The sequence below is a fragment of the Furipterus horrens genome, unplaced genomic scaffold (genome assembly GCF_987537825.1).
Source record: "Furipterus horrens unplaced genomic scaffold, mFurHor1.1.pri manual_scaffold_16, whole genome shotgun sequence".
In the NCBI taxonomy this organism is placed as follows: domain Eukaryota; kingdom Metazoa; phylum Chordata; class Mammalia; order Chiroptera; family Furipteridae; genus Furipterus; species Furipterus horrens.
In genome coordinates, this window is record NW_028327186.1 from 8201509 (window position 1) to 8216515 (window position 15007).

The 15007-nt window shown below is 45.5% G+C and overlaps 1 protein-coding gene across 1 annotated transcript in view; it reads right to left on the reverse strand.

The window, feature by feature from the left end:
* Window positions 1-14805, reverse strand: part of SV2B (synaptic vesicle glycoprotein 2B) — a 38443-nt gene extending 23638 nt beyond the window's left edge. The window contains exons 1-4 of the mRNA XM_090263678.1: window positions 13956-14805; window positions 3724-3904; window positions 3252-3403; window positions 155-288 (exon numbers count right to left, since the gene is read on the reverse strand). Of these exons, the coding sequence (XP_090119804.1) occupies window positions 155-288; window positions 3252-3403; window positions 3724-3904; window positions 13956-14406 (918 nt within the window). The 5' untranslated portion in view covers window positions 14407-14805. The remainder of the gene's footprint in view (window positions 1-154; window positions 289-3251; window positions 3404-3723; window positions 3905-13955) is intronic.
* Window positions 14806-15007: the final 202 nt, after the last annotated feature.

The window sequence follows — 15007 nt, forward strand, 5'->3', positions numbered from 1 at the left end:
CACAGCCGGCAATGGAGGTGGGTTTAATAACGGGCCAGGTCAGCCAACACGGGCAAGTTTGCAAGCAAGGAAGAGGGTCTAAGAAGGCTAAGGAAGCGGAGCCAGCTCCTGTCACTGTCCCACGGCTCTTACCTGGGGCAGGAGCCGGACTCACCTCTAGCAGAAACCGTGGGCTCTCTGGCATGAACTTCAGGGCCACCATGGACAGGGTGCAGGGCAGGGCGCAGACGATGACAAACACCCGCCAGCTGTGGTAGTGGTAGTGGGTGCCCATGCTGAAGCCCCAGCCTGCCGAGAAGAAATAAGAGCGCTTTTCACATGATCTGAGCGGGACCTGAAAGCGCTAGGTCTCCAACGGCAGGGCACAGGAGCAGCTCCTGGAGAAGGGGTGCAAACAGAGATGTCCTGCTGCACCCCCGGAGCTTCTGACTCTGGAGTCCGGGATAGGCGCTGGGGGTCTGCACCCTGACAACCCCCTGGTGGGCCAGGACTGACATTTCCGGGGCCTTCAGTGAGAGCGCAAGCAGACAACATCCCGTATTTCTATATATTCACTGAAATTCAAGTTAACAACCTGCCCAATAACATGCTCTATCTCCCTGTCCAGCACTACACAGGACCCGCCCTTGTGGGACCCCCTTAGTTTTCCTCCCCAGCCCCTCCCGCAGAGTGAGGGGCCTGATGCTCACATGTGTGGACGTACCACACATATCACCGTGGTGACAGTGGGCATCCTTGCCATGACCCCTTGATTTTAGTGGAAATTCCTGGATCCCGAGACCCCACAGCAGGGTCAGACGGTGTGGGAGTCCTGGCCTCAGAGACCCCTTGCTTCACGGGAAGGAGCATGGATGGAGGAAACCCACAGCATGACCTTATACGACACAAGGTTTTAATAGGAGTCCTCTTACTCAGGTCAAAGGGCAGTATCAGCTCTAGGCGATTCCAGGACACAGAATTCAAGAACACATGTTGAAAAACATTGTCAGTCACTACATTATTATTTAATTTTAAAGAAACTGAGTTTCTATTTTCAAATGAAGTCTATCATCATTGAAATGAAGAGGTGACCAGGTTCTATTCAGCTTTCATTGTTCAAAGTATTTCCAAAATTCACTTTCATAAATTGTTTTAAGGATCTGCAAAATATTATTCAAATATCCTCGTGGGTCACAAATTTCCCTTGTTAGGGAGCAGTCCTGTGGTGGAAAGAGCCTTGGCTTCCGCAGTCCCGTAGATCAGAGTTCAAATTCTCATTTTCTCACATTGTTACTGTGTTCGTGGGTTTTCACAGCTGTAACACGTGGGTGATGATCCCTGCACAGATGTGCCATGTGGGACCACTTCCAGCAAGCCACTCACCTGCATGGAGGGTACTCAGCTTTATTTAGAAACAGTGACCTGGCATTTAGTGCCAAAGATACTGAGCAAAATAGGTGACTATCAGCAAAGATCAGCAAAAGATTTTTTTTTTAAGCCAAGGATATAAACTAAAGGGATTCATTTTCTCATGCCACCCAAAGTATCTCTGAAGAGAATTCCAATAGAATTTTTAAAAAAATAAAACTGCATTACAAAATTATTGATTTCTGCAGTTAAGAGGGTAATCATTATTTGACTTTAAAATCTCTATTGCACTGACTTATAAAATATACCACATGGCAAGCTGCAGTGGGTAGTTGAGGTCTTGAATTCTCTATTAATTCCCATTGTGATTTGAGGGGATGCAGGGCTTAGAAAAAGTTGTTCTTCTTTCTGTGGACTCCTAACCAATATCTATTGTTTCTGCAGATGCTTCTGGCTCTGTCAGGACCGCGAAAGGACCAGCCAGAGGGAATCCCAGGTGCGGAAAGGTGGAGCCGCGGCAGCTTTGACACACAACACACATGTCATCAAACTTTGTTTCCAGGCACAATCGATCTCGTACAGGGTGGTCTCTTCTCCTTCCGATCTCCCTGGGGTCGGCTGGTTGGCTTTCATTTTCATTAAGAAGCCTTTCCTTTCTCCTGAGAGTCATACTAGGAAGGGGAAGATGAAATCATAGTAATGTTGACACATTCTCAACTCATATCCGAAAACTCCTCTGGCAGAAAGAAAAGTAAAGGGGATCGAAGACGTAGTAGCCAATTTCAGGTAGATAACACAGGAAGGGCAGAAGGGGGTATGTGTATAAAGTATTCTGCCTCAGAAAGATTTATTTATGATAATATCTTTAAATGATGCAAGATCCATTATCCCTTCATGCCTCTATGATTTTTATGGTGCTTTTAGTAATCTGCACTTACCACATTTATGAAGCACATCCTCAGGGCCTTAAGTTAATAAAATTAAATACTGAACTGCCCCCTGATACTTGGGACAGCCATTAATTTGGAGGTGGATCGCTCTGTTCACTGACCTTTTAGCTTGCCCTACTCGCCTGCGACAGGATTTCACAAACAGCTGGTGGTGCTGACTACAATGGGAAGTACTCTTTCATATTATACACAATTTTTTTTTCTGAGTTCCCAGAAAAACCTTCTGAGTTTTGTAATTTTCGTTCCCAGTGACTCAGTCACACAACTCTGAGGGCCAACACCTCTCATCACTTTGTTCCTGCAAAAGCCATTAAATGGGATGTACAAGCCGGGCGCACACATCAGTCCCCTCTCCGTGGTGAGAGCCCTGCCTCCATCCTGCGGAGGGGGGGAGCTCAGAGGAGTCACGTCTTTGGCATCTTGAGAAATATCGTCACACGTCTGGTTCGCTGTGGACAAAACATCTGGTCCTGGTCAAATGCGGCTTAAAATAAATACTCACTCCTGTGTTACTGTGATCCACATCTACCGTATTTCTAGGACGGGTTTCCCCCAAGCTAACGCCTGTTTCAAGTGAGCCGGATCATCTGAGAGGCTTGTCGTTGTTGCTTTTTTACTTATTCAACAAAGTTTATGGAGCGTCTCTTATATGCCAGTCCCTACTTCAGTTCTCTGGTCCTACCAAGGGCTGACACCGCTTCCAAGAGTCTATGGTCACATCTCTCCTTTCCTTCCCGTCTTACCGTACTCCCAATGCTGAACCACTTTCCACTGACACATACGTCCTGAAATTAGCCATGTATCTCCAGGGGTGGCAGAGTTTTTTTAGAAAGATCAAAATCATACACAGGAACTATGTGAAAATGGGGAGTAAGGCTGAGGACAGGAAATGTCATCTGGAGGCAGGTGCCATAGTCCAAGGGTCTCTGGGCTGTTTGAAGCCCTTGTGCTCACCGTAGTGCGGAATGATGCTCCAGGCCATGGCAGACGCGTAGATGCCCCCAGTCATCCAGAAGATGCCCAACCAGCTGAGGTGCTCTCCTCTCTTCTCCCGAGACAAGAATTCAGAGAAATAGGCAAAAACGATGGGCAGTGCTCCGCCAATACTGTAGGGGATACAAATGCCAGGAATAAAGAATTGAGTCACACACTAGCAGAAACCAAGTTGCTACACCCCCACCCTTAGGCTCTGGGGTGAAATAACCGAGGGAATTTGAAAGACTGGCCAAGGCAGTGCCAGGTTATCCTGACCTTCCACCATGACTTCACAACCTAGACCCTTCGCAAGGTTAACTTCAATACAGTATCTTGGAAGTCAAACAAAAACCCAGGCCAGCGCTGTTGGAGATTCCACTCAGAGCTGGAGCTCCAGGATGGAGGGGCCCTTGTTCTAGGGGGGTCCCGCTGAAGCTCTGAGGCTACATACCCTATGCCTGAGATGAGGCGGCAGAAGAGGAAGGCTCCGTAGCCCTGCACGAAGGAGGACAGGGAGGCGAAGGAGGCATTGAGCGCCAGAGACATGCTGAGAACTCTCTTCCTCCCCAGCTTATCGGCCAGACCCCCCAGGATGAAGGCCCCCGCCATCATTCCCAGGTAGACGATCAGCCCTGTCGGGAAGGAGAGGGGAGAGGGCAGAGAGAGAAGACAAAGACATTAGAGACCATGCAGGGTCCTAAAAAACCCGACGCCTGCTTTTGTGCATCCTAGGAAGTCCATGTCACCAACATGAAAGGTGGAATGCAACATGTGTTCGTGGCAAGTTATAAATTCCGTACAAATTCAACTTCTCAGGAATGCTACTCAAAAAAAATAGTCTCACGGGTTTATACATCTGTACACATAGTAACAAAAGGTCAACCACAAGTGGGTTTGATGTTCCTTTCTTAACTGTTACTCTTTTAGATGCATAATATGCAGAAAACGGAAATGCTGTCATTTTATGTTTAAGTGAAAAAAAGCGTTTATGCTACAGAAATCCTTACCCGTGGGATTATGTTTATAGAGAGAAGTCTAGCACAGCATGGGACATACAGTCAATAATATTGTAATAACTCTGGTGTTAGGTGGGTACCGGAAATATCCAGGGAACCACTGTGTAAAGTATATGATTGTCTAGCCATTACACTATACACCTGAAACTAATACGGAATCATACTCAATGTAAACTATAATTGAAGTTTTGTTTCTTTTTAAACTGTAAAAAGGAAGAGAATTTCCCGGGAGAAGTGGCAAAGCAAGTATGGACAACATTGGGAAGAAAGAAAATGGTACAAGTGAAAACCAGCAATCGCCACTAACACTAGCTACTTTATTAAACACCCCAAATGGACTTTTCTAAGCTACAACCAGTTTTTGTATTTCTTACAGGAATGTGGCAGAGAGTAGCAGGGAGCTGTCCTTTCTCAAGTACATATAACTAACTGCTCCTTGCCACAGAATAAAATCAGTTCATTTAAGCTATCACATAAATATATTGTTACAGACACGATTTTGGTATTCCAGTGGAAGCCAGCGTCCTTATAGAGGTGGCAAATCTCCAAAAGCACATGAATAATTCCTTTATGTTAAATATTGAGCGTACTAATTATCAATGACCAGGCTAAGTATATACAGTATTGACAAAACCCATGGAGGAAGCCTTGCAGAATGCCTTTCATGCAGAGAAAATGATGCATACAAGTTTCATAGGTATCCTTTGGCCCAGCCGTTTACTGTATATCAAGCAATGAATGCAAATCGTCTTTCACAGAAAGGACCTGCAGATGTTTTCTCTACGCAGATGTGGGCCAGGAAGGACCCGACCCACCAAGAGCAAAAAGCTGCAGTCATCTGGTTCATCACTTTGAAGGTAGGTCCCCAAAAGGAGACATTTAACTAGGTTCTGCTTTATCTTCCCAGTGGCAGATTGGCTTTGTTTTATTTACTTTTAATTTTTTTTTTTTTTTATTAAGAGGTAACTTACATGTAGCACATTAGTAGTTCCAGGTATACAACATAATGATTCGATATGTGTATATATTGTGAAATGGTCACCACAATGAGTCCAGTTAACATCCATCACTGCACACAGTTACAGAATTTTCTTTTCTTGTGATGAGACCTTTAAAGATTTACTCTCTTAGCAACGCATGCTGTACATTACTGCCCCAAGATGTATTTATCTTATAACTGGATGTTTGTACCTAATTACCCCCTGCAGCTACCCACCCACCACTGCCTCTGGCAAACCACCTGCTCTTTGTATCTACTGAGCTCGGGGTTTTGTTTTTGAGATCCTGTGGCATTTGTTTTATTCTGACTTGCTTCACTTAACAAATATAATGCCCTCAAGGTCCACCCAGTTGTTACCAATGGCACGATTTCATTCTTTTACGGCTAATAATAGTCCATTTACCAAGGGGTGGACCCTTGGGTTGTTTCCATATCTGGGCTATTGTAAATAATGCTGCCATAGGCATGGGGGTCCCATCTTTCCTTCTTTTATTATTTTATTCTATTAAATGAAAAGAAATGATAAGTGGTGTTAAGTCTTTTTACAAACCAGGATTTTCTTCATCCACCTGCACTGTAACTCTTCACCCTCTATATTGCTCAAAGTCATGAAATACGTTACTTTCTTTTTCCCTTGAGTATACGATACGACTTCATGAAATATGCCTAATGAGTCTACACGTATTTATGAAATGCTTGTTATTATGTAGGCAGTAGTTGAGTTACTGGGGACTCGTGAGGCACAAACACACAAGGATCCCTGCCTTCAAGGAGTTTATATTCTAGTTGGGAAAAGAAACAAACAAAGAAGTGAGTAAAATACGTAGTAAGTAGACAACTGGTAAGTGTTATAAAAAAAATTCAGGGGAGGGTAATAGGGAGAGCCAGGATGGAAGGTGGCAATTTAAAATAAGGCGGATCAGGAAGTTTTCGCTGAAATGGGACATTTGGGCAAAAACCTAAGTGCAGCCAAACGTGGGAATATGGAGGGGAAATTGCTGAACTCATGTTCCTGAGCTCTTTCCCTGCAGGGACCGTGGTGGGGGGGGGTTGTTTTTCTGTGAACTTGGGGGACCCACAGAGCAGTGACAGAGGAAGGATTCCCCATTCTCCTTTCATCAACTTCTCAGCCCCGAGCTCAGAAAATGTACCAAACAATTTCCCACTCTATCAGGTCACTGACATTTGTACTTGAGAAAATGAATCATGATTTGCAAATCCAGCTCATAAAATGTGTCATGCGGCATGGTAATAACACGTGGGTCAGTGTTCCCTGCAAGACTATGAGTTGGTCAGCCCGATCCAGCTCTGACTAACCAAAGGTTTTCAACATCCAGCTCCCTGCAGACTGAACCCTGCTCCGTTCTGCGCCATCGCGAGGTATGTCTATCAGGGCTGCCTTACTCACTGATGAGGGAGTCTTAAAACTCTTTGGTGCCGTGACCCATCTCGGCCAGGAAAGCCTGAGGCCACTGGTTTGCAATCAGCAAGCTCTCTGAGCTTCTAAGTCATAACAATTCCAGTCTCTTCTCTTTATTTCCCCATCCCTAGAGGTGGCAGCTGCTCTCTGCATTCAAGACCTCAGTAGAATTCTTAAAAAAAAAAAACATTTCACTTGTCCAGTTAGTAATTTTTATATTAAATCTATCTGTTTGAATCACTGGCATGAGTTCTGTCTCCTGAATACACCCTGATTCATCCAGACACAAAGAAATTGATGAATCTTAGCTTTAAATCCAACTCCTAAGCTTAACTAGATGAGGCAGCTGGGCTCCAGAGAAGGTCAGTCTCTCGCCCAGCACCTAGCTGCCAGTCCAGGATCGGAGCAGAGGGTCCTTCCTGTCTCCTGACTCCAAGCCTGGTGTTTTTGCTACCAAACCTCACTGGGAGGAACTAGCAAGAACACAAAACGCTGCTGTAGAGGATCTGGATATGCAGCCCCAAACTACACCACATGTAAAAGGATTACTTCAAGTTCAAGACAGTTGAGAAACAGCAGACACCAAAAAAGCTCTCTGCTTTGCCCCTAAAGGCAGGCGAACTCAATCACCAGAGACTCTTATCAGCCCAGATGCAGCACCAAGAGGAATCTACATAAGAAACCTCACTAAAGCAACCTTATCTCTCATTAGTTTGCCTCATTTATTTACCTTCCCAGTTTGCCACCCATGAAAGCCGAATTTTTTTTTCCCTCTATCTCTCCAAATTTATTATTCTTTGCGAAGATGCTATCTAAGCCCAAGTTGTAACGTCCTCAGAGTTGCCCACGTGTGTGCCTGCTGTACCTGTTAATCGACTCTGTTTCTCTCTGGTTAATCAGTCTTCTGTCAATTTCATTCCAAGGGCCCTCATCCATGAACCTAGGACAGACGGAAGAAGTATTTTTCCTCCCCTGAGCTGTCTTTGGAGGTTATGAAAAGGAAGAAGGGGAAAAGATGGGCCAATCCACAAAGAAGAGAAATGTAAAATTAATGATGCCTCTGAAGTGGCTGTGCTCTGAAACTCATTTAAAATCTCTCTTTAGCAAAAGGAATTAAGACAATAATTCTGGAAAATTAGAGTGCAACGGAGTTATCAAAGATTCCGTTAGCAGGAAGCAAATAAGGGACTAGTTAGAAAGCGGGGAAGAGTATCATTCTTCAACCCCACTCATAGAGCTCCGTGGCAGGGTAGGGCAATGTCCCCCTAATACTCTGAGCTTTTTAAAAGATTTTATTTATTTATTTTTAGATCAAGGGGAAGGGAGGGAGAAAGAGAGGGAGAGAAACATCACTGTGTGGTTGCCTCTCACACACCCCCAACTGGGGACCTGGCCCGCAACCCAGCCATGTGCCCTGACTGGGAATCGAACCTGCGACCCTTTGGTTCACAGGCCGGTGCTCAATTCACTGAGCCACACCAGCCAGGGCCTGAGATTTTTAAAGGAAATTAAAAAACACGGTGGCTACTTGCAGAGTGGGAAGAATGGGGGTGAGGAGGAGGAGGTGATGTGGTGGGAAGGACTTTTAATCAGTTGACACTACAAAGGAAATGAAATAGCCATCCTAGGAAGGGGGAGGAGCCGCACTGAAGGTGCCAGGAAAGGAGGTGGCTGGTCTAGAGAGAAGATCTGGGTCACAGTCCTGCAGCGTGACCACGGGCAACCAGCCCTCCCAGCTCCTCTGATCATGACCGCTGCTTTGTATAACGCAGATAATAGTGTTCACCGGCAGAGCTGTTGGGACTATACAGAACAGCGGGATGAAGGCAGCTAGCAAGATGCCTGGCATGAAAGTCGTCGTCGTCAGCAGCCGTCCGTCTCGAGAGACGATGGTGTAGCTTCTTAAGAGTCTATCTGCACCGCCGAGAATGGTTGTGCAGTCCGACTCGGGAGTGACACGGTATCTGTCTCCTCCCGTGTTGAATCGACATCTTGCGATGACGCTGGAGTGTCCTCTCCAGTGGAGCTGAAGCTACAGAGCCTGGGCAGGGTGACATGGAGGGTCTGCTGTTGCCCATGCAGCAGACCCCCCCTCTCTTCGCAGCTGAAGGGTCCAAGGGAAAGACGGAGTCAATACAGCTTGGCTTCAGGTGCGCCGCAGGAGTTGCCGGTGTTGACTACAACGTCAAACCGCCTTAGGGACTCCGGCTCCGGATTTTCTGTCGGGGTTTACTCCCTTAGCCTTTCCCCTGAAGAGGTATGCTGCAAGGCAGCGGAGGTTTTTTGGAGTCAGAGTTTTCCTTCTCTGATTGGCATGAAAGTAAATGCACAATTATATAAAAGTTGCTACTGTTGCGATGAACAGTGCCATTTAGAATTGGCTGTGGCCTGAGAAAGACACAGGATTAGAAAAATAAAAATAAGTTGGTGGTATTTTAAAATCAAACCAACCATATATTAAAGGAATTTGAGGAAAGAGGATAAGACCAGCAAAAGAAACTTATTTATAGCAGCATGACCTTTCAATATATGTCCCTTGCCCCTTACCTAAGGAAGCCAGATTCCCATCAAAAGCTCTTTTTTGACTAAAATAGTTTTCAAGTTTTCTCTAACAAGGCCTTTCGGGGGGAAAAAAAAAAAACTTTTCTAAATTTTTGCTCTTATTTATATCTCTTCAATTCCCAGATTAAATGTCACCTCTTTAGAGAGGCATCTGTGATGTTTCAAACTAAGGCTCAACTTTTTCTATGAAGGGCCAGAGAATAAATATTTCCCTTGCAAAATGTCTAATATAAAATGGATGGAAAGTCGGAGTTTACCAAACTGTAACTCTTGGTGGTGGTAGCGTAGCTATTATGATCGGCTTTAAAGAGAGGTAACAGAGGTTGTACCAACAGGGAAATGGCTGACTTTTGCCTCACTTCCGTGTATTCCTATGAAGAATCGATGCACGAGAAAACACACCTTCCGACCTCATTACTATAAAATAGCCCCCAGCAAACACGAGTGGCAATGAGAGGCAACACAGGGCAGAAAGCTGCCTTAGGAACGGCAGTCCCACAAGCGTTTCTTAAGGTCTTTGAGCAACAGTCCGCTTGTCCCGCAGACTGGGCTCATCACTCCGACCATCTCAGAGGGTTACAGATCCAACGACAGCATCCATGAAATCCACGGAAAATCTGCAATGCCCTGTGCAGATGTCAATGACAGTTTTGGGTACGAACCCTTTTTTTTTCATGCTGGGCAAAATATGTACAAATGCCCACCCCCACCTCCACCACCACCACCACCACGAACACAAAAAGGAAGCCATTAGGGGAGAGTGCCTACAGGGCACAATAAGCAAAAACCCTGACATCTCAGCAGCTTTCACTGACGCTGGGTTTCTATGTGAACCACCTACGTCTCCACCTGGCCGCACAGCAGAATCGCCAGGGAGCTGTTCAAAAAATGCCGATGGCCACAACTCACTTAATTGTTCTGACATAAATATTCTAGAGCAGAGCATGTGTGCATGTGTGTGTGTGTGTGTGTGTGTGTGTAACAGCTCCTCGGGTGCTCTAATGGGCAGGCAGGGTTGAGAACCCGCATCTAAAGCAATGGTCTCCACTGGAGGTGACTGTGCCCCTGAGGGCATTGGCCAATACCTGAAGACATTTTTGGTGTTACACCTGGGAGCTGGCTGCTACAGGCAGCCAGTGGGTAGAGGCTGGGGATGCTGCTAAATATCCAACAAGGAGCAGAACAGGACCCCAGAGCAAAGAATTATGCAGCTTAAAATGTCACTAGTGCATGCAGTTGAGAGAGGCCACAGAGAGGACTGGTTTAAAAGAAAGTCAGCTGCCCTGACCAGTGTGGCTCAGTTGGTTGGGCATCATCCAGCAAAGCAAAAGGTCACCCGTTCAGTTTCCGGTTGGGGCACACGCCTGGGTTGCTGGCCTGGTCCCCCGTTGGGGCGTGTGCAAGAGGCAGCTGATCGATGTTTCTCTCCCATCAATGTTCCTCTCCCTCTCTTTCTCCTTCCTTCCCCTCTCTCTAAAAATAAATAAATAAAATCTTTTTTTAAAAAGTTAAAAAAAAACAAAAAAAGGAAGTCGGCAGCTGACTGTATTGTACGAAATGGCTCAGTAATATCTCTGGTTCTACTTGCTCTCCAGAGCCTTAACACTCCCCCAGCAAGACGGGAGTCTACCTCCCTCCCCTTGAAATGTAAAAGGTCTTTCTGATGGCCTCAACAAACGGAACGTAAAGGAAACAGCACTGCTTGACGTGTTTACTGAGCACATACTTTGTGCCGCGCCTCGAACACCAGGAGGCCCTTCCTCTCAGGAACTGACACCGAATTCAAAGTTACAAGAAAAAGTGGCACATGAATCACATGTTCTGCCCTGATGCGCACCTCAAATTCGCATGTCCAACAGGTAAAGCATCATCTTTTGTGACAGCAGAGTTCATACATCTATCTGGGAGCGGCTGTGGCATTTCAACTCACAGCGGATTCTCATGAACTCCCCCAGCTGACCTCCTCAGTGTCCTCCACAGACACCAGGCTCCAGGGGTCCCCTCATAGGTTCCAATTGTCTAAAGTGTGGGACTCCCTGAGCCTTCCCACTGCAAATGGGAAGAAAAATTAACAGCCAAAAAATAATTTTAAAAAAAATACACCCCAAGTGACTAGACCCTTCCAGGAAATCAAAATTATAGATGCAGAAATAGAACCCTTGCCTGAAAGTGGGCTGTCTTTCTTTTGGTCAGCATGAAAATAGAACCAACCCCCCAGTTCCTGCTTAGGAAGTATTTTTACAATGATGGAGAAATGTTGTTGTTAATTTACTGAATACAGACAGAGGATAAAATGAGATAAAAATGCTCAAATTGTGGCTCAGTGCACTGAGCGTCCACCTGCGAACCAAGTGTCGCTGGTTCGATCCCCAGTCAGGGCACATGACTAGGTTGCACTTCAGGTCGCCAGCTGGGGGTGCCAGTGAGAGGCAACCACACCGTGACGTTTCTCTCCCTCTCTTTCTCCTTTCCCCTCTCTCTAAAAATAAATAAATAAATAAACAAATAAATAAGTAATTTTTAAAAAAAAAATGTTCAAATCACCCCTGGTGACTGGGGAGTTACATGAGAAACGCTGGCCTCAACAAGACCCTTCAAGCTCCTCTATCTCGATGCACTTAGACATTCACTTTCTTGACTGCAAATGGGACCCCAGAAGAGCACAGAAGTCCATCTCTGCTCAGATGGTCCGCCTGCCCATCTTGGGCTGAGCCATAGCATCTTCTTGGCAAGCACGGAAGTTGCACTTATGTGGGCGTTCAAGATCAAGACCATGCGCCCTTCCCTCCCAGCATTTGCCCTGGGAGCCAACAGAAGCGCCAACCGCGCAGCTGCTCTGTTAGCAAGGCTGCCTGGCACCAGGCGGGCAGAGAGACCAAGACGGCGCGAAATCGCTGCTGACATTGCCAACAGGGACCAGCAGGGACCCAGGGCTTCAACAAGAAAACCACAAACAAAATAACGTCTTGGGAATGTTTAAATCAACCAGAATAGTTTGCTTTGGATTGGGTTTGGGAGTTTGTTTTGTTTTGTGTCCTTCTAAAAAATATCTAGTCAAACTTAAAGGTGCCCAGCCAAATTTTTTAAATAATAAAAACTCTATTAAAGTTCTGCTGGTGTCTAAAAACTCTGGGTGACAGCCTTGCTTCTCAAGCCTTTTCTTCTGTTTGTGTATCCTTGGTCTCTTTTGATTTCCTGACAGTCATATTTGATACAGTTTTAAACATTTTAAATGACCCTTGTAGTTATGCAAGAATGAATAAAATCATTTTAAAAAGCCCCCAGAGATCATTCTTAATGCAGATTTTTAAAATGTTTCCATCCCAATTTTACTTATACTGTACTCTATATCAGGGGCTCACAAACTGCAGACTATAGGCTAAATCCTGCCCGTTTTCTTTCTCTGTAGAAAAGTTATTTTTAGAACTTAGGCATGGCCTTGTGTTTACGTATTGCCTGTGGCTGCCTTGATGCTACAGAGGCAGGGCTGATTAGTGATGACAGAGGCCATCTGGGCCCACAAAGCCGAAAATGTTTACTATCTGAGCCTTTAGGAAAAAATGTTTGCCAACCCCTGCTGGAAAGCAAACATTGGGGACCAGAACAGGACAAGGAATTTCATAGCGTGTATCCCTACAGTAATTAAATAAGTGTGTTTTTTAAGATCTGTTTGTCCTGCTATATATAAGTTCTTTGAGAGGTAAGGACTATATCTATCTAGTTCATTATTTTCTCCCCGGGGGCTAAACACAGAGACTAGCACATAGCATACAAGTAATAAATATTTGTTGAATGAATAAGCTAAGTTGCCAGATAGATTTTGAGTTCTTGAGGGCCATTCAGTATGTCTCAGTCCTGAGTCAGAACTTGACTCAGTAAGTTCTCAATAACTGTATGTCTGCTAAACAATCAAATGCACAGGCTCTAAGTTTAGAGAATGAATGTGTTTTGCAGGACAATGAATGGCCACAACAAATCCTCGTCTATATGACAACAACTCTCTTCTCTGCCACATCATCAGTGTCCATCCTTTGTCTAACTTCACAAAACCCTCTCTGCTTCAAGCCCTGATAGCTGACACTCGGCTCAGAGGGTGCTCATCTCATCACTGAGTTACAGAGCTGGTCCTCTGCCCTGCAGAATCCATCTGTGCTTCACGACGTGGTTCCCAAGAGCCTGCAGGGGCTCTGTGGGTGTGCTCAGCCTGGCATTCATTCCCAAGAGCACTTGGCACACTAACGCTTATATACAAGAGAAACCAGGAACAGATCAGATTCTGGAAGGACGCAGAGAAAAGTACTGAGTGGAAGAGACGCCCCAGACTGCTATTCACAAAATGTACTTGTCACTTGGATATGAAAGATGGTTTAATATGAAGAAGAGAGAAATCAGACCCTCAAGAAGGCCACAAGATTTGGAAAAGAACTACAAGCTTGATGGTCAGACAGACCTGAGCAGAAATCCAAGCTCCGATATTCATTAACTGTGTAAACTTGAGCCAATGAATTAATTTCTCTAAGGTTACAAACCTCTTAATGGCAAATGGTGTGTCAAATGATAACATCGAAAGGGTATTAAGATAGATTTAAGGTGCCTAACAGTGACAGGTGGATATAAATTTACTGTTCTTTCCCCTTCATATTTTAATGCCATGCAGAGAATGATCATTGGAAATTTCCACTTACCAAGCATTCCTTTCTTGGAACTGGACAGACACATGTCCTTCTCTGCACTAGGCAGGGCAAAACTCACCACAAACACCTCCACCCCATCAGCCATCAGGGCCAAACCCAAGACAAAGAAGAGGGTCCACTGGAAGCGCCCATGACCACACTCATCAATGATGGTCTCGTACTGGTGAGCCAACTGCTCCTCATCTTCCATCCTTTCAGCCATCAGGTCAGCCTGGCCCCGAAGGCCATCTGCCCTGGAGGGCGCCATCTTGGTCTTCTTGGCCTTGACATCATCCGGGTGAGGGATGCCCTGGTACTCGCCCTCGTAGATCTCATCCTCCTCATCGTGGCCTTCTGTAACATCACTCTGGGCGTCCTCTTCTGGGTTGGACTCATTGCCACGATAATAGCCATCACTGTGGGCATAGCCCTCGTAGTTATCCTGATATTTGTAGTCATCCATTCCTTGGTTCCGGGACTGCCTGGTTGCCTCTTGAGCTATATCTTGTGCACCGTGGTATCGGCTTGGGCTGTTTCAATAACCATCATCCATTTTGTGGGCGGAGGTTTAAGTCGAGAATGCGTTTGTGTGACTTCTTGGATAGACGTGACACCTGTATTCTCCCTGTATGTCCCTCAAATAGAGCAGACTTTGTGCAAAGGCAACCTAAGTATCCTTTTGCATTCAATGTGTATTGGAAATCTTTGGAAAATTTCAAATTCTGGTCTAGTCTCCTTCCGTGACCCAGAGACACTACGTTGGGAGATGTTGATTAGAAACGGGTCCAGCTGGGTTCCTTGACAAGGCGCCGGCGGGACCTGGCAGCGTGCTGGCTGGCCTGATTTGTTCTGTTACTGAAGGTTATGCCCTGGGAGCACAGAGAAGGGAAAGAAAAGAGGAGTGTAAACTAATGAAATTCCAACAAATGCCCTCAGAATTAAACAAACACATTTACTAAGGCCAGCACCTCGTGTGTAAGGTATAGGTCATCTTGATGAGACCTTTGGATTCGTAGTGAATGCATGAGGATTGGCTCAGTTAGACAAAGAATAAGGGGAGAAAG